General features: G+C 35.8%; 1 protein-coding gene across 4 annotated transcripts; it reads left to right on the forward strand.

Moving 5' to 3' along the window:
* Positions 1-9,404: 9,404 nt before the first annotated feature.
* On the forward strand, positions 9,405-17,487 carry LOC113326593 (protein PHYTOCHROME-DEPENDENT LATE-FLOWERING-like). 4 transcript variants are annotated; one of them, XM_026574290.1, is made up of 13 exons: positions 9,405-9,849; positions 11,952-11,985; positions 12,114-12,176; positions 12,306-12,371; positions 12,474-12,504; positions 12,614-12,784; positions 12,862-12,960; positions 13,050-14,335; positions 14,427-14,653; positions 14,813-14,949; positions 15,108-15,146; positions 15,219-16,708; positions 16,805-17,487. In XM_026574290.1, the coding sequence occupies exons 1-12, from the start codon at positions 9,837-9,839 to the stop codon at positions 16,671-16,673; spliced, it is 3,621 nt and encodes a 1,206-aa protein (XP_026430075.1). In that variant the 5' UTR covers positions 9,405-9,836; the 3' UTR covers positions 16,674-16,708; positions 16,805-17,487. The 4 variants fall into 4 exon arrangements, with proteins under 4 accessions (XP_026430075.1, XP_026430076.1, XP_026430077.1 ...); XM_026574291.1 differs by having other exon boundaries at positions 12,614-12,775; positions 16,825-17,487; XM_026574292.1 differs by lacking the exon at positions 9,405-9,849 and adding an exon at positions 11,559-11,864 and having other exon boundaries at positions 16,825-17,487.
* Positions 17,488-18,272: the final 785 nt, after the last annotated feature.

Genomic DNA, 18,272 nt, shown 5'->3' on the forward strand with positions numbered 1-18,272 from the left:
ACTTAGTCCTCTGAATCTATTTATTTATTTCTTTTACTAATAATAGTAATCTCAACTCGATTTTACGCCAACTTATAATATTTGATAATTTAACTTTACTGCAATACCATATATAAACTTTCCAAATATAATCTACTATAAATTTCTTACTAGCCTAATTATTAGAATATTATTATCAACTATATTATTATTCTCATTATTCTTACGTTGGTAGTCCAGTTGGTACACTAAGCCTTAATCTTCTAAATAACTCTACATTCACGTAAAGATTGAGATTTTATTTATTCATATTGAATTTGTATACTATATCTTGTTAGATATTGGCGTTGGTAATTTAATATGATTTAAATTTGAGTATGCATAAAATTATACTATATCTTAATAGTCTTTAAATTTTGCTATTAATGTAACGTATCCTATTAATATACGATTTAAAAAAAAACTACTATTACACTAAACATCTAAATACTATTTTTATTACTTCATTTTAAGTATTTACTGGATCATCTATTAGACTAAAAATAATTTCGATATAAAATTACTAACAAGTTGAGTTTATTTTATACATTATATCCTCACCTTCTTACGTCTAACACCTAATATGTATTAACTATTTAGGTTAAACGCAGAGTACATATTTCTAATTATTTTGTATTAACTATTTATTTTAAACGCAAAGTACATATTTCTAATTTGTCATTAGTTTTAATTTTACAAAATTTAAACGTACATAAGCGTTAATAATTTTCCATAGCTATCGAGTCGGGAATTACTATTTTTTATGGTCATATATCTTAAATGATATTCTAGTTAACTTAAGTTCAATATGACACTAATTGATAAATGCTAACATTACTTTATTATAATTAAAAAATTTATTACCATCATTATACTACTATCCTAACTACTCTTACAAATATTATTGAGTCTCAAAAAAATTATTAACATTTATGTAATTATAAATTGTTGATCCTACATACAAGTCAACGTACCCAATAAGTTTCTATGTGACTTTCAAGATTTATCAATAATGCTAATCTCAATATTTTTCTAACTATGAATCGTGGACGTGTTTATACTTTTTAGACTGATTATTCCCTAACCTGTATTATCTATAGTTATTGATGTATCCTATAATTTTACTTCATTACCTATGCAAACAACCAAATCAAACAATCAAATAAATCTTTTAATTATGGATAGCTTTTAGTGATTAAGATTTATCTCACAATCCCACCCAGTTCTAAATTAATCTAGTTCACTAACTGGCACTGGCTAATTCTATCTTTTCTCATATAATATCTAATAATGAGCTCTGATACCAACACTGTAGCGCCCCAAAGCTAGCAGCCGACTAATCCAAGAGATTAACTAAATAAAGAGGCACTACGAATCTAAATCAAATACTTAAACATTCAATTAAGAAATTCGATACAAAACTTAACCCAAAACTAACCCGCTCTGAAACATATATATACAAGAAGTCCTCTCAAATGATACATATACAATAGTCATTTGGTTTACAGATACAATATGTAATATAATAAACATAATAGAAGTCAACCAACTAACGAAAACAACCCTTGAAGCTTTCGCTGTGCAACTATGATCTGTCTCTGAAACTGAAAGTGGGAATGGGTGAGAACATCATCCCTAAAAGGGGTGCCAGTAGGAATAACATTTAACTTTCAAGTAATCATGGCAAGATTTGGAAAACAATAATGTTTTCCCAAACATTAAAAAGTGACCAAGTCACCGAAATAAACAAACATGTATATGAACAAACCCCTTCTTCAAACAATGTATAATATTCGTGGTAACCACACTCAATAGCTATTGATATCACCAAGACCATGATGACCCACTCTAAGAAATAAAAGCTGAATTCATGTAGGTATAAATGTGAAGGAGCGTATCCTATATACCATAAGTGGAAATTCTCATTTCCCATAAAAATTCATAATGACAAAAAAAACATTACAAGTCCTTTCCAAATCGTGGAAAGATTCACAGAATCAACAGATTTATCATAATGCAATTTAAACAAAGCATGAAATGCACGGTCATACAAGGCATGAGTTTGTTAAGCATAAACTTTTGTAAAAGAAACAATAATGGTTACAAAAGAGTCAAAAGTATTCCCACCTCTTTTGATGACAAGCCACGCCTACCTCGAGATCCACGATCCACTGGTTCGTCCTTTAAATCGATCGTTGTTAATATAGACTAACTGTTAATCACACGAGAAGTCTAAGAATCTAGCAAAAGGCTCACACATGAATCATACACGTCTTTCTAATGATTTTAGCCCCATTTAAGGTTCTACATCTTTTATTTATCAATCTTTAGCATAGCTAAGGTTTACTAATTCAATTAACTTGGTTATATATTCCATTAAATAAGTCTTATGATTCTCTACAACTTTGTAGAAGAAGCCAAAGGTTAATTCGGACCATAAGGGTCCAAATATTCAAAATATGAATACTAGGTCTAAGCCAAAGTCCACTAAACTGACCCCTTAATCTAAGGCCCAGTCCAACTAAGTCAAATAACAGTCAAAATGACGGTCAAGGATCAACTAACAATAAACGTTAGTCAATAGAGTCGAGGTCAGGTCAAAGTTCAGGGTCAATGGTCAACGAGTAAAGACTAGTGACTCAGTGGGTCAAACCCGATTCAACCCGATTCGACTCAGTCAGATGGACTAAGTCAGCTAGAGTCGGATCCTGACTAGGCTGAATGGCACAAGGCCAAAACACTTGCACAGGACAGAGCTATTGCTCAGGCTAAGGAATTCTAATGCACAATCATTGTGCAACACCAAAACTCTAAATTCTACATCTCTAACTCAAGTTTAACTTCAAACTAATAATACATCAAATAAATCATTTAATAAAAAACTTCAAATTGAATTACAAAAATAATATAGCTTACATGCAGTTGCAGCTTTAATCTTTCACAACAATCTTATTGTTCTTTAACCTACAAACTAACTTTCAATTCAGACACACATATATTCATCTCAAGAACACTGCACCTCAGCTCAATACTCCACCACTATAACCCCAATTCCTTTTTACACTCCACTTTCACATTCATATTCCATCAACTGCAACCAAATGCTGGTCTAGTCCATTTCAAATCAGTAGCAAAACATCTCATTACAAACACAATAAGTTAAACATCACTGCACAATTCATAATTGCATAACAGACATGCACGGACACCACCACAAAAGCATCAACATCAGCACCAGCACCAGCTATGACTCCATTCTAATTCCAATAGAACCATCTAACAACCAATCAAAATTGCACAAGCCATCTCACCTCAGTCTCTTCCTGCACAACCTGTAAACTCAGTAATACCATTCTCCTTGTCTCAAACACACCAATTAACATTCATATAACTCTTCATTACATACCCATTCCACTCTCAACAACAACATATACACACACAGAAACCATAGCCTCAACACTAGCTATACTTGCAATTCATTCACAGACCTTTAGCATCATTACACAACCACTATCACAATCACCTTTAATACCACCGGTTCAACATTATATCCACCTGTATGCAGTTCCATTCCATAACCACTTCCAAAACATAGCATATCCCATTTCTAACACACTCAACTGCAATTCAAACAACAGATTTATTTTCCAGTTCTCAGTACCACTGTCAACCAACTGAATCTATTCAATCACTTACAAACTAAACAATTTAACTTCAAACAGTGAAATTAAGCAACAAAGAGACTTACCCAACAATAGTCTTCCCTGAATTGATGTTCCACAACCCATTGATGCTGAAACCCTAATTCTCATCTCCCATGAGTTTGAAGCATCCTTTGAAGCAACACCGCCATCATCAATTATTCTCTGATATTAGTCTCTTATTTTCAATCTCAAATAAAAACCCTAAGTCTTCATCATCACCATCGATCAAATTCTAATTCAATTCCCAGACCTCCATTAAAACAGAAACGAACCTTAATTCATCGATTCACTACCAAAACATTTCCCCAATGTTAATTCAACACAACCCTTTCGTTCCTCATCTCTTAACAACCCAGTAAACCTTCTATTTACATCAATATGAAACTCTAATTCCAATTACGGTTGCATGAGCTTCTACTTCACCTGAGATCAAAATCTCAATACAAGTCTTCAATTAATGCAAACCCATCCTTCAATTCTCCTCTTAGAACACTAATTTCATCTCCTAATTCTTCTCTGAGCTTTTCGTAGAAACCCTAGCTTCTAAATCTCTTACTCCGTCGAGTCTGAATCCACCACAATCGCTACCACCATCACCGCCGACTACTGCATGATCTTCTCCACTTTCTGCCGATCACATAACTTTAATTTGATTTATCTCGACTCGCAGATGAAGAAGAATGAAAGAGAAGAAGAAAGGAAGAGAAGAAGAAGAAGAATGAAGAAAGAGAAAGAGGAAGACTGAATGAACTTATCTGCCCGATGGGTTCTAAGGCCAAAGGAAAATAACAAAGAAACTCACCCAAATGATATGGGAAGCCCAGGTCGGTTTGATAGAAAAATGACTATTTTGCCCTTCGACTAATCTTATGAAATCTTTCTTCATATGGTATCCGAATGACACGTTCGAGTAGCCCATCTCACATAACTTTTCGATATCTATTCAACGGTACTAATTTCATATCTAAATCTTTGTTAGATTAATTGCTACCAATTAACGTCCGTGTTAAACCAATCGAGTTATTAGCGGCTAAGACGACTCTTGACTCGTCTAATAGCGTTGAAGAGCTTGAGAGTCCTTACGTTCTCCCCACCTTATTCGTTTTCGTCCTCGAAAATCGAACTACCCTTCTGGTCTTCAAAACTCCCCACCTTAAAGAATAATCCTATCTCTTATCTAAACGCAAACAACAAGAAATAAAACACAAACCTATATGGCTTCTACAACTAAAATTTGTAGCTCTAGGTTGAACTATGTTGATTTTAAGCTCTATCATATACAAAAGTCTAAGTTTCTTACATTAATTTCCATCTTATAAAATGCTTGTCTCTAGTTACGAGGGAGATTCCTACGAATCTCTCTAATTGACTTTGTAATTATCGGTTTTCTAAAAGATCTTAATCATAATAAGCTTCTATGATCGGTCACATCTGAATGGAGTTGCCTATCAAGGTTGGCCAATCCCAACAATGCCTTCCTACGAACAGAGAAAACACAACCTTCAATATTCCCCAGTGCTGGATTAACTAAGTATTAATTTATTAAGATTAATTAATCTCTAAACTTTTATCGTAATTGGTTTAAGTGTGATAAGTTTACTTCGTAAAATATAAATAGTTTACTTAGTCCTCTGAATCTATTTATTTATTTATTTATTTATTTTACTAATAATAGTAATCTCAACTCGATTTTACGCCAATTTATAATATTTGATAATTTTGACTTTACTGCAATACCATATATAAACTTTCCAAATATAATCTACTATAAATTTCTTACTAGCCTAATTATTAGAATACTATTATCAACTATATTATTATTCTCATTATTTTTACGTTAGTAGTCCAGTTGGTACACTAAGCCTTAATCTTCTAAATAACTCTACATTCACGTAAAGATTGAGATTTTATTTATTCATATTGAATCTGTATACTATATCTTGTTAGATATTGACGTTGGTAATTTAATACGATTTAAATTTGAGTATGCATAAAATTATACTATATCTTAATAGTCTTTAGATTTTGCTATTAATGTAAAGTATCCTATGAATATACGATTTTTCTTTTTGAAAAAAAAAACTACTATTACACTAAACATCTGAATACTATTATTATTACTTCATTATATTTGTTTCATTTTAAGCATTTACTGGATCATCTATTATTCTAAAAATAATTTCGATATAAAATTACTAACAAGTTGAGTTTATTTATACATTATATCCTCATTATATCTAATTGTATCCTCACCTTCTTAGTCTAACGCCTAATAAGTATTATATTAACTATTTAGTTTAAACGCAAAGTACATATTTCTAATTTGTCATTAGTTTTAATTTTACAAAATTTAACCGTACGTAAGCGTTAATAATTTTCCATAGCTATGGAGTCGGGAATTACTATTTTTTATCGTCATATATCTTAAATGAGATTCTAGTTAACTTAAGTTCAATATGACACTAATTGATAAATGCTAACATTACTTTATTATAATTAAAAAATTTATTACCATCATTATACTACTATCCTAACTACTCTTACAAATATTATTGAGTCTCAAAAATATTATTAACATTTATGTAATCATAAATTGTTGATCCTACATACAATTCAACGTACCCAATAAGTTTCTATGTGACTTTCAAGATTTATCAATAATGCTAATCTCACTATTTTTCTAATTATGAATCATGGACGTGTTTATACTTTTTAGACTGATTATTCCCTAACCTGTATTATCTATAGTTATTGATGTATCCTATAATTTTTACTTCATTACCTATACAAACAACCAAATAAACAAATCAAAAAATCAAATAAATCTTTTATTTATTGATAGCTTCTAGTGATTAAGATTTATCTCACAATCCCACCCAGTTCTAAACTAATCTAGTTCACTAACTAGCACTGGCTAATTCTATCTTTTCCCATATAAGATCTAATAATGAGCTCTGATACCAACACTGTAGCGCCCCCAAAGCTAGCAGCTGACTAATCCAAGAGATTAACTAAATAAAGAGGCACTACGAATCTAAATCAAATACTTAAACATTCAATTAAGAAATGCGATACAAAGCTTAACCCAAAACTAACTCGCTCTGAAACATATATATACAAGAAGTCCTCTCAAATGATACATATACAGTAGTCATTTGGTTTACAAATACAATATGTAATATAATAAACATAATAGAAGTTAACCAACTAACGAAAACAACCCTTGAAGCTTTCGCTGCGCAACTCTGATCTGTCTCTGAAACTGAAAGGGGAATGGGTGAGCACATCATCCTTAAAAGGGGTGCCAGTAGGAATAACATTTAACTTTCAAGTAATCATGACAAGATTTGGAAAACAATAATGTTTTCCCAAACATTAAAAAGTGACCAGGTCACTAAAATAAACAAACATGTATACGGACAAACTCCTTCTTCAAACAATGTATAATATTCGTGCTAACCACACTCAATAGCTATTGATATCACCAAGACCATGATGACCCACTCTAAGCAATAAAAGATGAATTCATGTAGGTATAAATGTGAAGGAGCGTATCCTATATACCATAAGTGGAAATTCTCATTTTCCATAACAATTCATAATGACAAACAAAACATTACAAGTCCTTTCCAAATCGTGGAAAGATTCACAGAATTATCATAATGCAATTTAAACAAAGCATGGAATGCACGGTCAGACAAGGAATGAGTTTGTTAAGCATAAACTTTGTAAAAGCAACAATAATGGTTACAAAAGAGTCAAAAGTATTCCCACCTCTTTTGATGACAAGACACGCCTACCTCGAGATCCACGATCCACTGGTTCGTCCTTTGAATCGATCGTTATTAATATAGACTAACAGTTAATCACACAAGAAGTCTAAGAATCTAGCAAAAGGCTCACACATGAATCATACAAGTCTTTCTAATGATTCTAGCCCCATTTATGATTCTACATCTTTTATTTCTCTATCTTTAGCATAGATAAGGTTTACTGATTCTATTAAATTGGTTCTATACTCCATTAAATAAGTCTTATGAATCTCTACAACTTTGTAGAAGAAGCCAAAGGTTAATTCGGATCATAAGGGTCCAAATATTCAAAATATGAATACTAGGTCTAAGCCCAAGTCCATTAAACTGACCCCTTAATCTAAGGCCCAGTCCAACTAAGTCAACAAACAGTCAAAGTGACGGTCAAGGATCAACTAACAGTAAATGTCAGTCAACAGAGTCAAGGTCAGGTCAAAGTTCATGGTCAATGGTCAACGAGTCAAGACTAGTGACTCAGTGGGTCAAACCTGATTCAACACGATTCGACTCAGTCAGATGGACTAAGTCAGCTAGAGTCAGTTCCTGACTAGGCTGAATGGCACAAGGCCAAAACACTTGCACAGGCCAGAGCCATTGCTCAGGCTAAGGAATGCTAATGCACAATCATTGTGCAACACCAAAACTCTAAATTCTGCAACTCTAACTCAAGTTTAACTTCAAACTAATAATACATCAAATAAATCATTCAAAATAAACTTCAAATTGAATTACAAAGATAATATAGCCTACCTGCAGTTGCAGCTTTAAGCTTTCACAACAATCTAATTGTTTTTTAACCTACCAACTAACTTTCAATTCAGACACACATATATTCATCTCAAGAACACTGCACCTCAGCTCAATACACCACCACTATAACCCCAATTTCTTTTTACACTCCACTTGCACATTCATATTCCATCAACTGCAACCAAATGCTGGTCTGGTCCATTTCAAATCAGTACCAAAACATCTCATCACAAACACAATGAGTTAAACATCACTGCACAATTCATAATTGCATAACCGACACGCACGAACACCACCACAAAAGCATCAGCACCAGCTGTGACTCCATTCCAATTCCAATAGAACCATCTAACAACCAATCAAAATAAAATAAGCCATCTCACCTCAGTCTCTTCCTGCACAACCTGTAAACTCAGTAATACCATTCTCCCTGTCTCAAACACACCATTTAACATTCATCTAACTCTTCATTGCATACCCACTCCACTCTCAACAACAACATATACACACACAGAAACCATAGCCTCACTACTAGCTGTACTTGTAATTCATTCACAGACCTTTAGCATAATTACACAATCACTATCCCAATCATCTTCAATACCACCAGTTCAACATTACATCCACCTGTATGCAGTTCCATTCCATAACCACTTCCAAAACATAGCATATCCCATTCTAACACACTCAACTGCAATTCAAACAACAGATTTATTTTCCAGTTCTCAATACCACTGTCAACCAACTGAATCTATTCAATCACATACAAACTAAACAATTTAACTTCAAACAGTGAAATTAAGCAACAAAGAGACTTATCCAACAATAGTCTTCCTTGAATTGATGTTTCACCACCCATTGATGCTGAAACCCTAATTCTCATCTCCATGAGTTTTAAGCATCCTTTGAAGCAACACCACCATCATCAATTATTCTCTGATATTAGTCTCCTATTCTCCATCTCAAATAAAAACCCTAAGTCTTCATCATCACCATAGATCAAATTCTAATCCAATTCCCAGACCTTAATTCATCGATTCACTACCAAAACATTTCCCCAATGTTAATTCAACACAACCCTTTCGTTCTTCATCTCTTAAGAACCCAGTAAACCTTCTATTTTCATCAATATGAACTCTAATTACAATTACGGTTGCATGAGCTTCTACTTCACCTGAGATCAAAATCTCAATCCAAGTCTTCAATTAACCCATCCTTAAATTCTCCTATTAGAACACTAATTTAATCTCCTAATTCTTCTCTGAGATTTTCGTAGAAACCCTAGCTTCTAAATCTCTTCCTCCGTCGAGTCTGGTTCCACCACAGACACCATCACCGCCGACTACTGCATGATCTTCTCCACTTTCTGCCGTCACATAACTTTAATTTGATTTCTCTTAACTCGCAGATGAAGAAGAATGAAAGAGAAGAAGAAAGGAAGAAAAGAAGAAGAAGAATGAAGAAAGAGAAAGAGGAAGATTGAGTGAACTTATCTGCTCGATGGGTTCTGATAAGGCCAAAGGCAAATGATAAAGGAACTCACCCAAATGATATGGGAAGCCCAGGTCGGTTTGGTAGTAAAATGACTATTTTGCCCTTCTATTAATCTTATGAAATCTTTCTTCGTCCAGTATCCGAATGACACGTTCGAGTAGTCCATCTCACATAATTTTTCGAGATCTATTCAACGATACTAATTTCGTATCTAAATCGTTGTTAGATTAATTCCTACCAATTTAGGTCTGTGTTAAACTAATCAAGTTGTTAGCGGCTAAGACGATTCTTGACTAGTCTAATAGTGTTGACGAGATTGAGGGTCCTTACAGTTATAATCTCAATTAGGGTTAGGAGGCAAATTAGTAATGTTTACACTTTAGGACATCCCTTATAAGTATAGGGTAGATGACCTTATAAAACAATGGTCCCTCAAAATAAGACTGGTCCCCAAAAATCGTTCTTTATCATTGTGTTAGACTAGGAATAAAGTCCCCTAGGCCCTACCTACTACCAGTAGATCATTGAGGTCCATAAATTCATTACAAAATAGGGAGTTACTGATTCTGTGTGAACACAATTCCATATAAAATAACATTATCCTTATCACCAGATTACTAGATTGCTATCCGTAATGAGAATTTATATCCCACACAAGTCCATATAAAACAACAAAATCCATATCACCAGAGTACTAGACTGTTAACCCCAATGAGAATTTATATCCCCTTGTACCAGCAATTCTATTCGAGAACTTTGATGTTTAGTCCACAAAACCCGATACAGATTAATCTGTAGTCCAGCGGGAGAAAACATTTACTCGCTAGTCCAAAAAGGTTCATCCAATACTACATATTGATATGTATTGAAGGAAAATATTTATTGTAGGAAAAACTATCTAATCCCACAATACATATTTATCCAGCACTACATATTGATATGTATTGAAGAAAATATGTACTAAAGGAAAAAATGTATGATTCAGCAGTACTGGAGAAAAATGTGTAATGAAGGAAAAATTGTATGATCCTACAATACATATCGATCTAACAGTACATATTGATATGTACTGGAGGAAAATATGTACAGAAGGAAAAGGTGTAGTGAAGGAAAAGTGTATAATCCCACAATATATATTGATATGTACTGTATGACCTTACATATCTTTCTTCTTCTATGGATATGAATCTTCTTTATCTTCTTTTTAGCTTGCTTATCTTCTTCATCATCACTTAATTGTCATTGAACATACCTGGATTTGATGGAGATGAAGCTGATTACAGAGCAATAAAACAATAAAACAATCTTCAAACGAGAACCCTAAAAACACCAGCAGAGAAGAAAAACAGATCATACATTTTGGAAGATATAGCTGATTGAAGTAGTTTCTCTTGTTTTTATTCATCAATCTCCATCGTTGTAGCTCTCCCTGTTAGAAAACGAACCGGAAACATGTTTTTTGGACGAGCGAGTAAAAAATCTGGTTTGTACCAGCAAAGCAAAAAAAGATATGGGTGGACTACATACTAACGGGTTTCTCAACTGGATTAATCCAGTAATTCCTAGATTCTAAAAGCCAGTCTTTGTAGCCACTGAGGCAAGTCCGTTTCAAATGATAGAACGATTCAAACTCGCAAAAGAAAACCACACACACAAAAAGATCCACCCCCACGTTTCCATTCCAACAAATCAACACCGTTAAAATGTTTATAGAGATGTAAACCATCAATCACTAAAACCCCGCATTTATCTCTTTAATCTCCCTCTGATTATCATTTTCTCATAATTCCAGAATTTTCAAAATTCTAGGGTTTTCAATTTCCCTCCCTCCCTCTCTCATCCTCAACAATCTACTAATCAAATCCATGGCAATCAAATCCACAAAAACCTCAACATAATCATTTCATAATCTTAAGAAACAACAAAAAAAATTAAAAAAAAAATGGGCGTTTCTTTCAAGGTTTCTAAGAAGGGAACACGATTTCGCCCTCTTCTTCTTCCTCTGAACTCTGATGATGATGATAACGAAAATGTTGATTCCAATACTAAGGTTGTCACTTCTATTCCTGCAACAAATCTTTCAAAGGTAATTTCTAGGGTTTTTTTAGATACGATTTTAAGGGGCTATAATAATAAAAATGTTGATCTGATTTCATTTTATTGATCAATTTAGGTGGATGTTATTCAGACGGGTGGAGCTGTAGAAGGTATCTATTTGTCGTCATCCTCGATAAGATTACGTGTCTATAATTAGCTTATTGGCTTATTTTATTGATTTCAAAAGGTATGCTATTATTATTATTATTAAAATTTTAAAATGTGTGTGATTATGCAGTGAATCGTGTCATTTACATTGGATCTCTATGAAGATGGATTTTGTATTAGAAAGGCTTCAGAGGTTTGTCTGTTTCGTCAGACCCTCAGGCTGTAGCTCATGATCGTAGTTTGAATGCTTGTATATAATGAAATGTTGCTCTTGTCGAATGTTGGTAATATCTGAATGTCAGAATGGACTGATTCTCTGCAGGATTCGGTTCAGGATACTCGGAAAGCCGTGCGTCCATACGATAGGAGATCGGAGAGTTTCTTCTCTGTAAGCGTGTGTTTCTTTGTTATCACTTTGAATAGCATAATAATGGCTTTGGTTGAGTTAACATTTTGAATTCATGTTTGTTGTGCTTATTGTTTGCTGGAGGCAATATGTAGAGGGAACACTGCTATGCGAGGTGATACCATAACACTTTCTCTTTGCTTTCTGAATCATTCTAAATTTTTGAACTCAATATAATTACTATCCATGGTTTCCTAATTCTATAAACTTTTTACCTTATTCAGGTCCGAGATTACCGTAAGGGTGCGCTTGTACCAGGGAATGTTATTTCCTCTATGAGTGGATTGCCAGTTATTACTAAAGTGTCTCTTAAGATGTCGTTGGAGAATGTTATGAAGGACATTCCATTGATCTCGGATGATTCTTGGACTTATGGTGATCTATTAGTAAGTGTAGTAAGTTTCTATATGGCTTTAAAACTAAATGCAACCTTTCTTTACTCTCATACTTGGATTCTTTGCGTGTACTCTAGGAAGTTGAGTCTCGAATATTGAAAGCTTTGCAGCCAAAACTTTGTTTAGATCCTTCACCGATGCTAGAAAGGCTCTCTAGTGAACCTGCGCCCAAGAAGGTATTAAATTTTTTTCTTTGATTCTTTTTAACTTGTGCTTGTCAGAACTTTATTTGGATACAAATTGTTGAATGGTCCCTTCGTTGCAGCTCAATTTGGGTCTGTCTGGCCGTCAGAAGAGAAGGTCGAGGCATATGCCAGAAGTGACCGTCGCATCCAATATTCAAACACATGGGAAAAAAGTTCAACCTGATGCCTCAGGGGATTCTGGAACTATATCAGGTGATGCTACTCAAAGTGTTTCAAATGGACATGTTTCAAGCAATAGTGAGTTAAGCCCTAAAAGCCTTGGTCTGGAAGCTTCGCTACCAGCATTGCCTTTGTCAGCCAACCAACGCAAGTATCAACAGGGAGTTGACCAAAGAGTTATGCAGGATCATGTATCTGGTCCTGCTGTACAAGCATCAAGAGCATTACCCTCTAGCCGGGGCTTGACGATGACCCATAATGATGGGAATGGTGGTGTTCCTTCTCTGCATGAAAAGAGGGAACGTCAAGATGCTCAATTGGAACCCTTGTCCAATGCAAGTAAGAGAGCTAGGCAAACATTGGTGAGTTTGGATGTTGTTCCACAGAAGGGGGTTGGATCACAGTTGGAGACCATCACAGGTCCTGATTTATTCTTGAAAAATACAGTCTTTCATCAACCAGCAGAATCCAGAGATGCACGATATGTCAGTCCTGGGGATCAAAAGTTTTCGCAGAAGGTGCTTGAAGGGGTACCTAATCGAGAGCCCTTTTGTGCAGACCAAAAGGGATTGGGAATTGGAGGGAAGGATGATCCGAGGCAAATAGAGAAATTGGATAAGCCAGAGTTTGGTAGAAGTAAACGTGCATCTCATGCAATAGGGATGGAAAACAGCCAACTTGATCCACAGCAGGGGCGAATAAACCAGGGGATACCGCCGCATCCATTGATGACATCTCATTTCCCTTCTCCGATGCAGCGGAAAAATCTTGGTCAGCTTGTTGACAAAGATCTAAGAATAGAAGATCAATTGCATAAAACGAAACAAATGCAGAGCCCCAGGGCTTCTTCAGGAGCTATGGAATCTCCCAAGTCATTTAGGTCTGGAGAAATCTTAAGTGGTTGGTTAGGACCCCAACTTGGTATTGCAGCTTCTGCTTATGGAGTGACACAAAAACCAACTGGTCATTCTCTCACAACAGTCGACGGGACCCCATCTCTGGCTTCTAATCCAGCTGATTCCATGCAAAGACCGCGACAGGAACCAACGGCCCCAAGACGGATATCAAACTCCCTCTCTAACAATCAAGCATTGAGTGGGGTTGGTTCTCCTTCAGTCAGTACAACACCTTTGTCTGATCACAGTATTCTCGATAAGTTTTCGAAGATTGAAATGCTAACCCAGAGGTAATTTATATTTCTCTCTGATCACTCTGATTATTTTTTTAGTGTCTCGTTTGATTTCTAATGGCAAGTCTTCAAATTGTTTCCTTTACAGACATCAACTCAATTGCAAAAAGAAAAAGGAAGATAGCATCTCCGTTACGAAACCTGCATCATATTCTACTCATTTAATCTCAGTGTGTCCCTCTGATGTCTCTAATACGGAGGAGCTCAGAGAGCCAAACTGCATTACACAACTGTCGAAATCTCTTGTAGGTGGGAGTATGAATATCTGCAAGGTTCGTGCACTAAACTTCTGCCAGAATGAGCATAAATTTCAAGGTTTGTACTTGCCGTTATTTTCTTCTTCTGAGTTTTCTATTATCTTGGAGGTTTATGCCATAAAAAAGATGAAACTATTGAAACTTGATTAACTGCTAGTTAGGTTATCTGCTCGACTGTTCAACTTTCTCACGTGTTTCTTTCTCTTCGGCCCTCCAGGTAATGTTGTTATCCCTAGACGTAATCGATTAATATTGGCAGAGGATGAAAGTGATGGCACTGTAGCAACCCAGTACGGCATATACAATAATGAAATTTTAGATTCCAAGGAATTATTGCCCGCCTTGCCTAACACGGTAAGTTTTCAGTCAAGTCAATGCTATGTAGAATCATTATATTTGGTGTTCTTATAATTGCTTTCGTCCTCAAGAAGACGGTATATATTTGTCTTTCTCGGTGTGCAATACCTCTCTTTCTGTTATTAACAATCTCTATTGACCAATTTTTGTAACAGTATCATGCGGATTTGCTTGCTGCGCAATTCTGTTCTCTGGTCTGTTTTCTAACTGTTGCCACAGATATTTTGTTATTCAATTTTATTTATGCATTTTATTCCCTTGTGTAGATGCGACGTGAAGGATTTCAACTTAAAGACGATCAAATCCAACCAATTCCAAATGTTTCTATGCATTATGAGTCCAGTGGTCCGGGAGTTGCCTCGAAGGGTGTGTCAGCTGAAATGATTGCTTCTCAGCCATCCTTCGCATCTGGCGCACCAGTTAACAATGAGAATTCATCTGTAAATTCGTTTCAGAATCTGCTTGCTGGTCCACAGATTTTGCCTCCTGGAGACAACCAGCCCTTATTTTCTAAAGGGTTGACGTCAAGTGTTGAAACGCCACCATCATCACAAAATCTGAACCCGCAATCTTCAGCTCAGAGCCATCAACAAAATCCGAATCTCGTGATTCAACAGCAGCAACATCCTCAGATCCAGAGATCATCAATGATGATTTCCACAAGTCCTGTCTCTCATATGAATCCTATTGGGCAAAATTCAAATGTGCAGTTGGCTAACCAGATGATGAATAGACACTCAAAGCTCCAGCATCAGCAACGGCAACAGCAGCAGATGGTGCTGCAACAACAACAGCAACAGCAACAGCAGCAGAGGGTGTTGCAACAACAACAACAGCTGCAAATGCAAAGGAATATGATGTCTGGCCTTGTGACAGGCATGGGTATGGGGAACATGAGAAATAATATGGTTGGTCTTGGTGGCCTCGGCAATGTTATGGGAACAGGTACAATTGTGAGAGGCGTTGGGGTAGCTGGGATTTCAGGACAAACAGTCCCCATGCTTGGCTTAGGTGGCATGGATCAAAATCGAATGACTATATATCACGTTGTGAACATGTTAGATCAGGAAGTTCAGCTGGGAAAGATTTCCCAAGTTCAAGCTACTGCGGTGCTAGCAAGGTTCATGGCGAATCAGAACCATGGCAGCATTTTTGGGGAGCGTCAATCTGGAATTGCGGGTATGTCAACAGGACAGATGCACCCTGGATCTAACATCAACTATATACAGAATACAACCATGGGCCTCCCACAAATGATCCCAGGGATTATGATTCAGCAAAAGCAAGCACAAGATCTGATGTTGCAGCAGCAACAGCAACTAAGACAGCAGCAACCACAACCACAACAACAGCAGCAACAACAACAACCAAGACAGCAGCAACCACCACAACAGCAACAACAAGTAGGGTCTCCATCAGAAACTGTGGTTTCATCACCTCTGGTGGGCTCCCCCCCATCAGCTGCAACAATTCAACCACAACTGTCTCAGCAACTGTCTCCACAGTTGCAGCAATTAAGCCCCCATCAAATCAGCCAACAAACTGCAATGAGTCCTCAGTTAAGTTCGGGTACGATGCCACCACTCAATGCTACTGCTGCTGCCAGTACTGGGGTTGGTCCAGCCAGCCCACAGGTGATCGCATCACCGGTTGGTAGCATCACCAGTTCTCCTATGGAGGTACAAGATACGAGCAGAAGCAATTCTGCAAGCAATATTTAGCACATAATGCTGGACTTTGCCACCTCTTATTGCAGGTATGTAAGCAACAGTGTTTAATTTTCTCATCGGAAACTTTACCTTTATACGAATTACATATATTAGGGAAATTCCTCATGTCTTATTCGTTCCAGTTTGTCATTTGCTCATACAGAAGATCACAGATTTAGATGTAAATATGCAGCTCAGTGCAGCAACTTGAAGCGGTTGCATCATACCTGTACAGACCGGAGGTACATCCTTATCCACTGATTATTGACGGACATTATATACCTTTTGATTGCATATTTCATTTTATGCAAAATGTTTTACACCACCCGATGACTACCCCTACCACCTTTAGCGAGCTTTAATTTGGTACATAAAACTATCTCCTGAGGATATAAGGAGCAGCGGCAAATTGGGTTAATTACTTTAAGCTCTTATTTTAGGTATCAGATTTTAGTTGCATTGACATTGAACTCACTACAGCTACTGAGTTTTCCCATAGAGATTACGGCCTTTTTGAAATCCAGGCTCATCCATCCAAGTTCAACATGTTTATTGTGAAGCCAACCATGCTACTTTTTTTGATGACTAGTGCCGTGCCCTCCAGTACATTTTGTTTGTTTCCCAAGATCGTACACTGATGAATTGAAGAAGATTACGTTTGGGCATGTAGTATTGGGAAACATTTTGTAAGTACTTTTTTCTTTTTACCAACACCTTGGTTTTTTTCCGCATTTAGCTGGTAGAACAGTATACATTCTGGTGGTATAATCTGTTAGCCCTGTTGATATATTAGTTGCTTCTTGATATATTATACACTTTGGTTATGTATAGTTTTATTGCAGTTGACCACTGGTCTCACACCATATTTCCGCCTTCCCGTTAAAATTGTAACCACTGTCATTAACCTAGGCTAGCTTGATATGCCGAATGGAAAAAGAACTTCCTTTTGGTATAGACAACCTCGTGATAATGTGTGCTTATTGAATAATTTCCTTTGCAGTCATTCTGTCCCAAATTTGTATTTCAACACCCAAATTTTACCTTGTTTATTTCTGGACCTTATATCTGCTGAGTAACCTAACCTACTCCAACATTTGCTTGATGAAAAAAGAGAAACTTAGGCGCAGACCCAAAAAGAATAATATTCTTACTGTCAGGCCCACAATTAATTTTAGATATCGTGACACCAAAATTATCCGAAATTATTAAGAATCAATACATAACTCGTTATGCATACTATTTTTTCAGGCGTAACTCATTATGTAGCCTAATTTTTCAGGGATATAATTGGCAACGCAATTTGTATATAACATATCTAAAAAACCGTGCCTTTGAATTTTACAAATTTTATACCGTTGGAAATCTTTTTAAGAAAGCTACGCAACAAGTACAAACAACAATATCAAATTTTTGTTTTTCACGAAAAAATCGGAGATGATTATCATTTTAGAATTTTTTTTTTCAAAACCGACTACATAACCATTACGCAGCCACCAGAAAAGATGCATAACACATTCTGCAGACGCATAACGAATTATGCAACCATTTTCTCGGCTGCATAACAAAGTATGCATCTATAACAAGTTATGTAGCTATTGTTTTGGTTGATTT

The sequence above is a fragment of the Papaver somniferum genome, unplaced genomic scaffold, assembly GCF_003573695.1.
Source record: "Papaver somniferum cultivar HN1 unplaced genomic scaffold, ASM357369v1 unplaced-scaffold_10, whole genome shotgun sequence".
NCBI lineage: Eukaryota > Viridiplantae > Streptophyta > Magnoliopsida > Ranunculales > Papaveraceae > Papaver > Papaver somniferum.

Bases quoted from the DNA above. Each gene is read 5' to 3' on its own strand.
- LOC113326593 (XM_026574290.1), top strand. The intron at 12,785-12,861 runs GTAAGTTTCTAT...CGTGTACTCTAG, and splicing joins GTGATCTATTAGTAAGTGTA to GAAGTTGAGTCTCGAATATT. The intron at 14,950-15,107 runs GTAAGTTTTCAG...TTTTTGTAACAG, and splicing joins TGCCCGCCTTGCCTAACACG to TATCATGCGGATTTGCTTGC.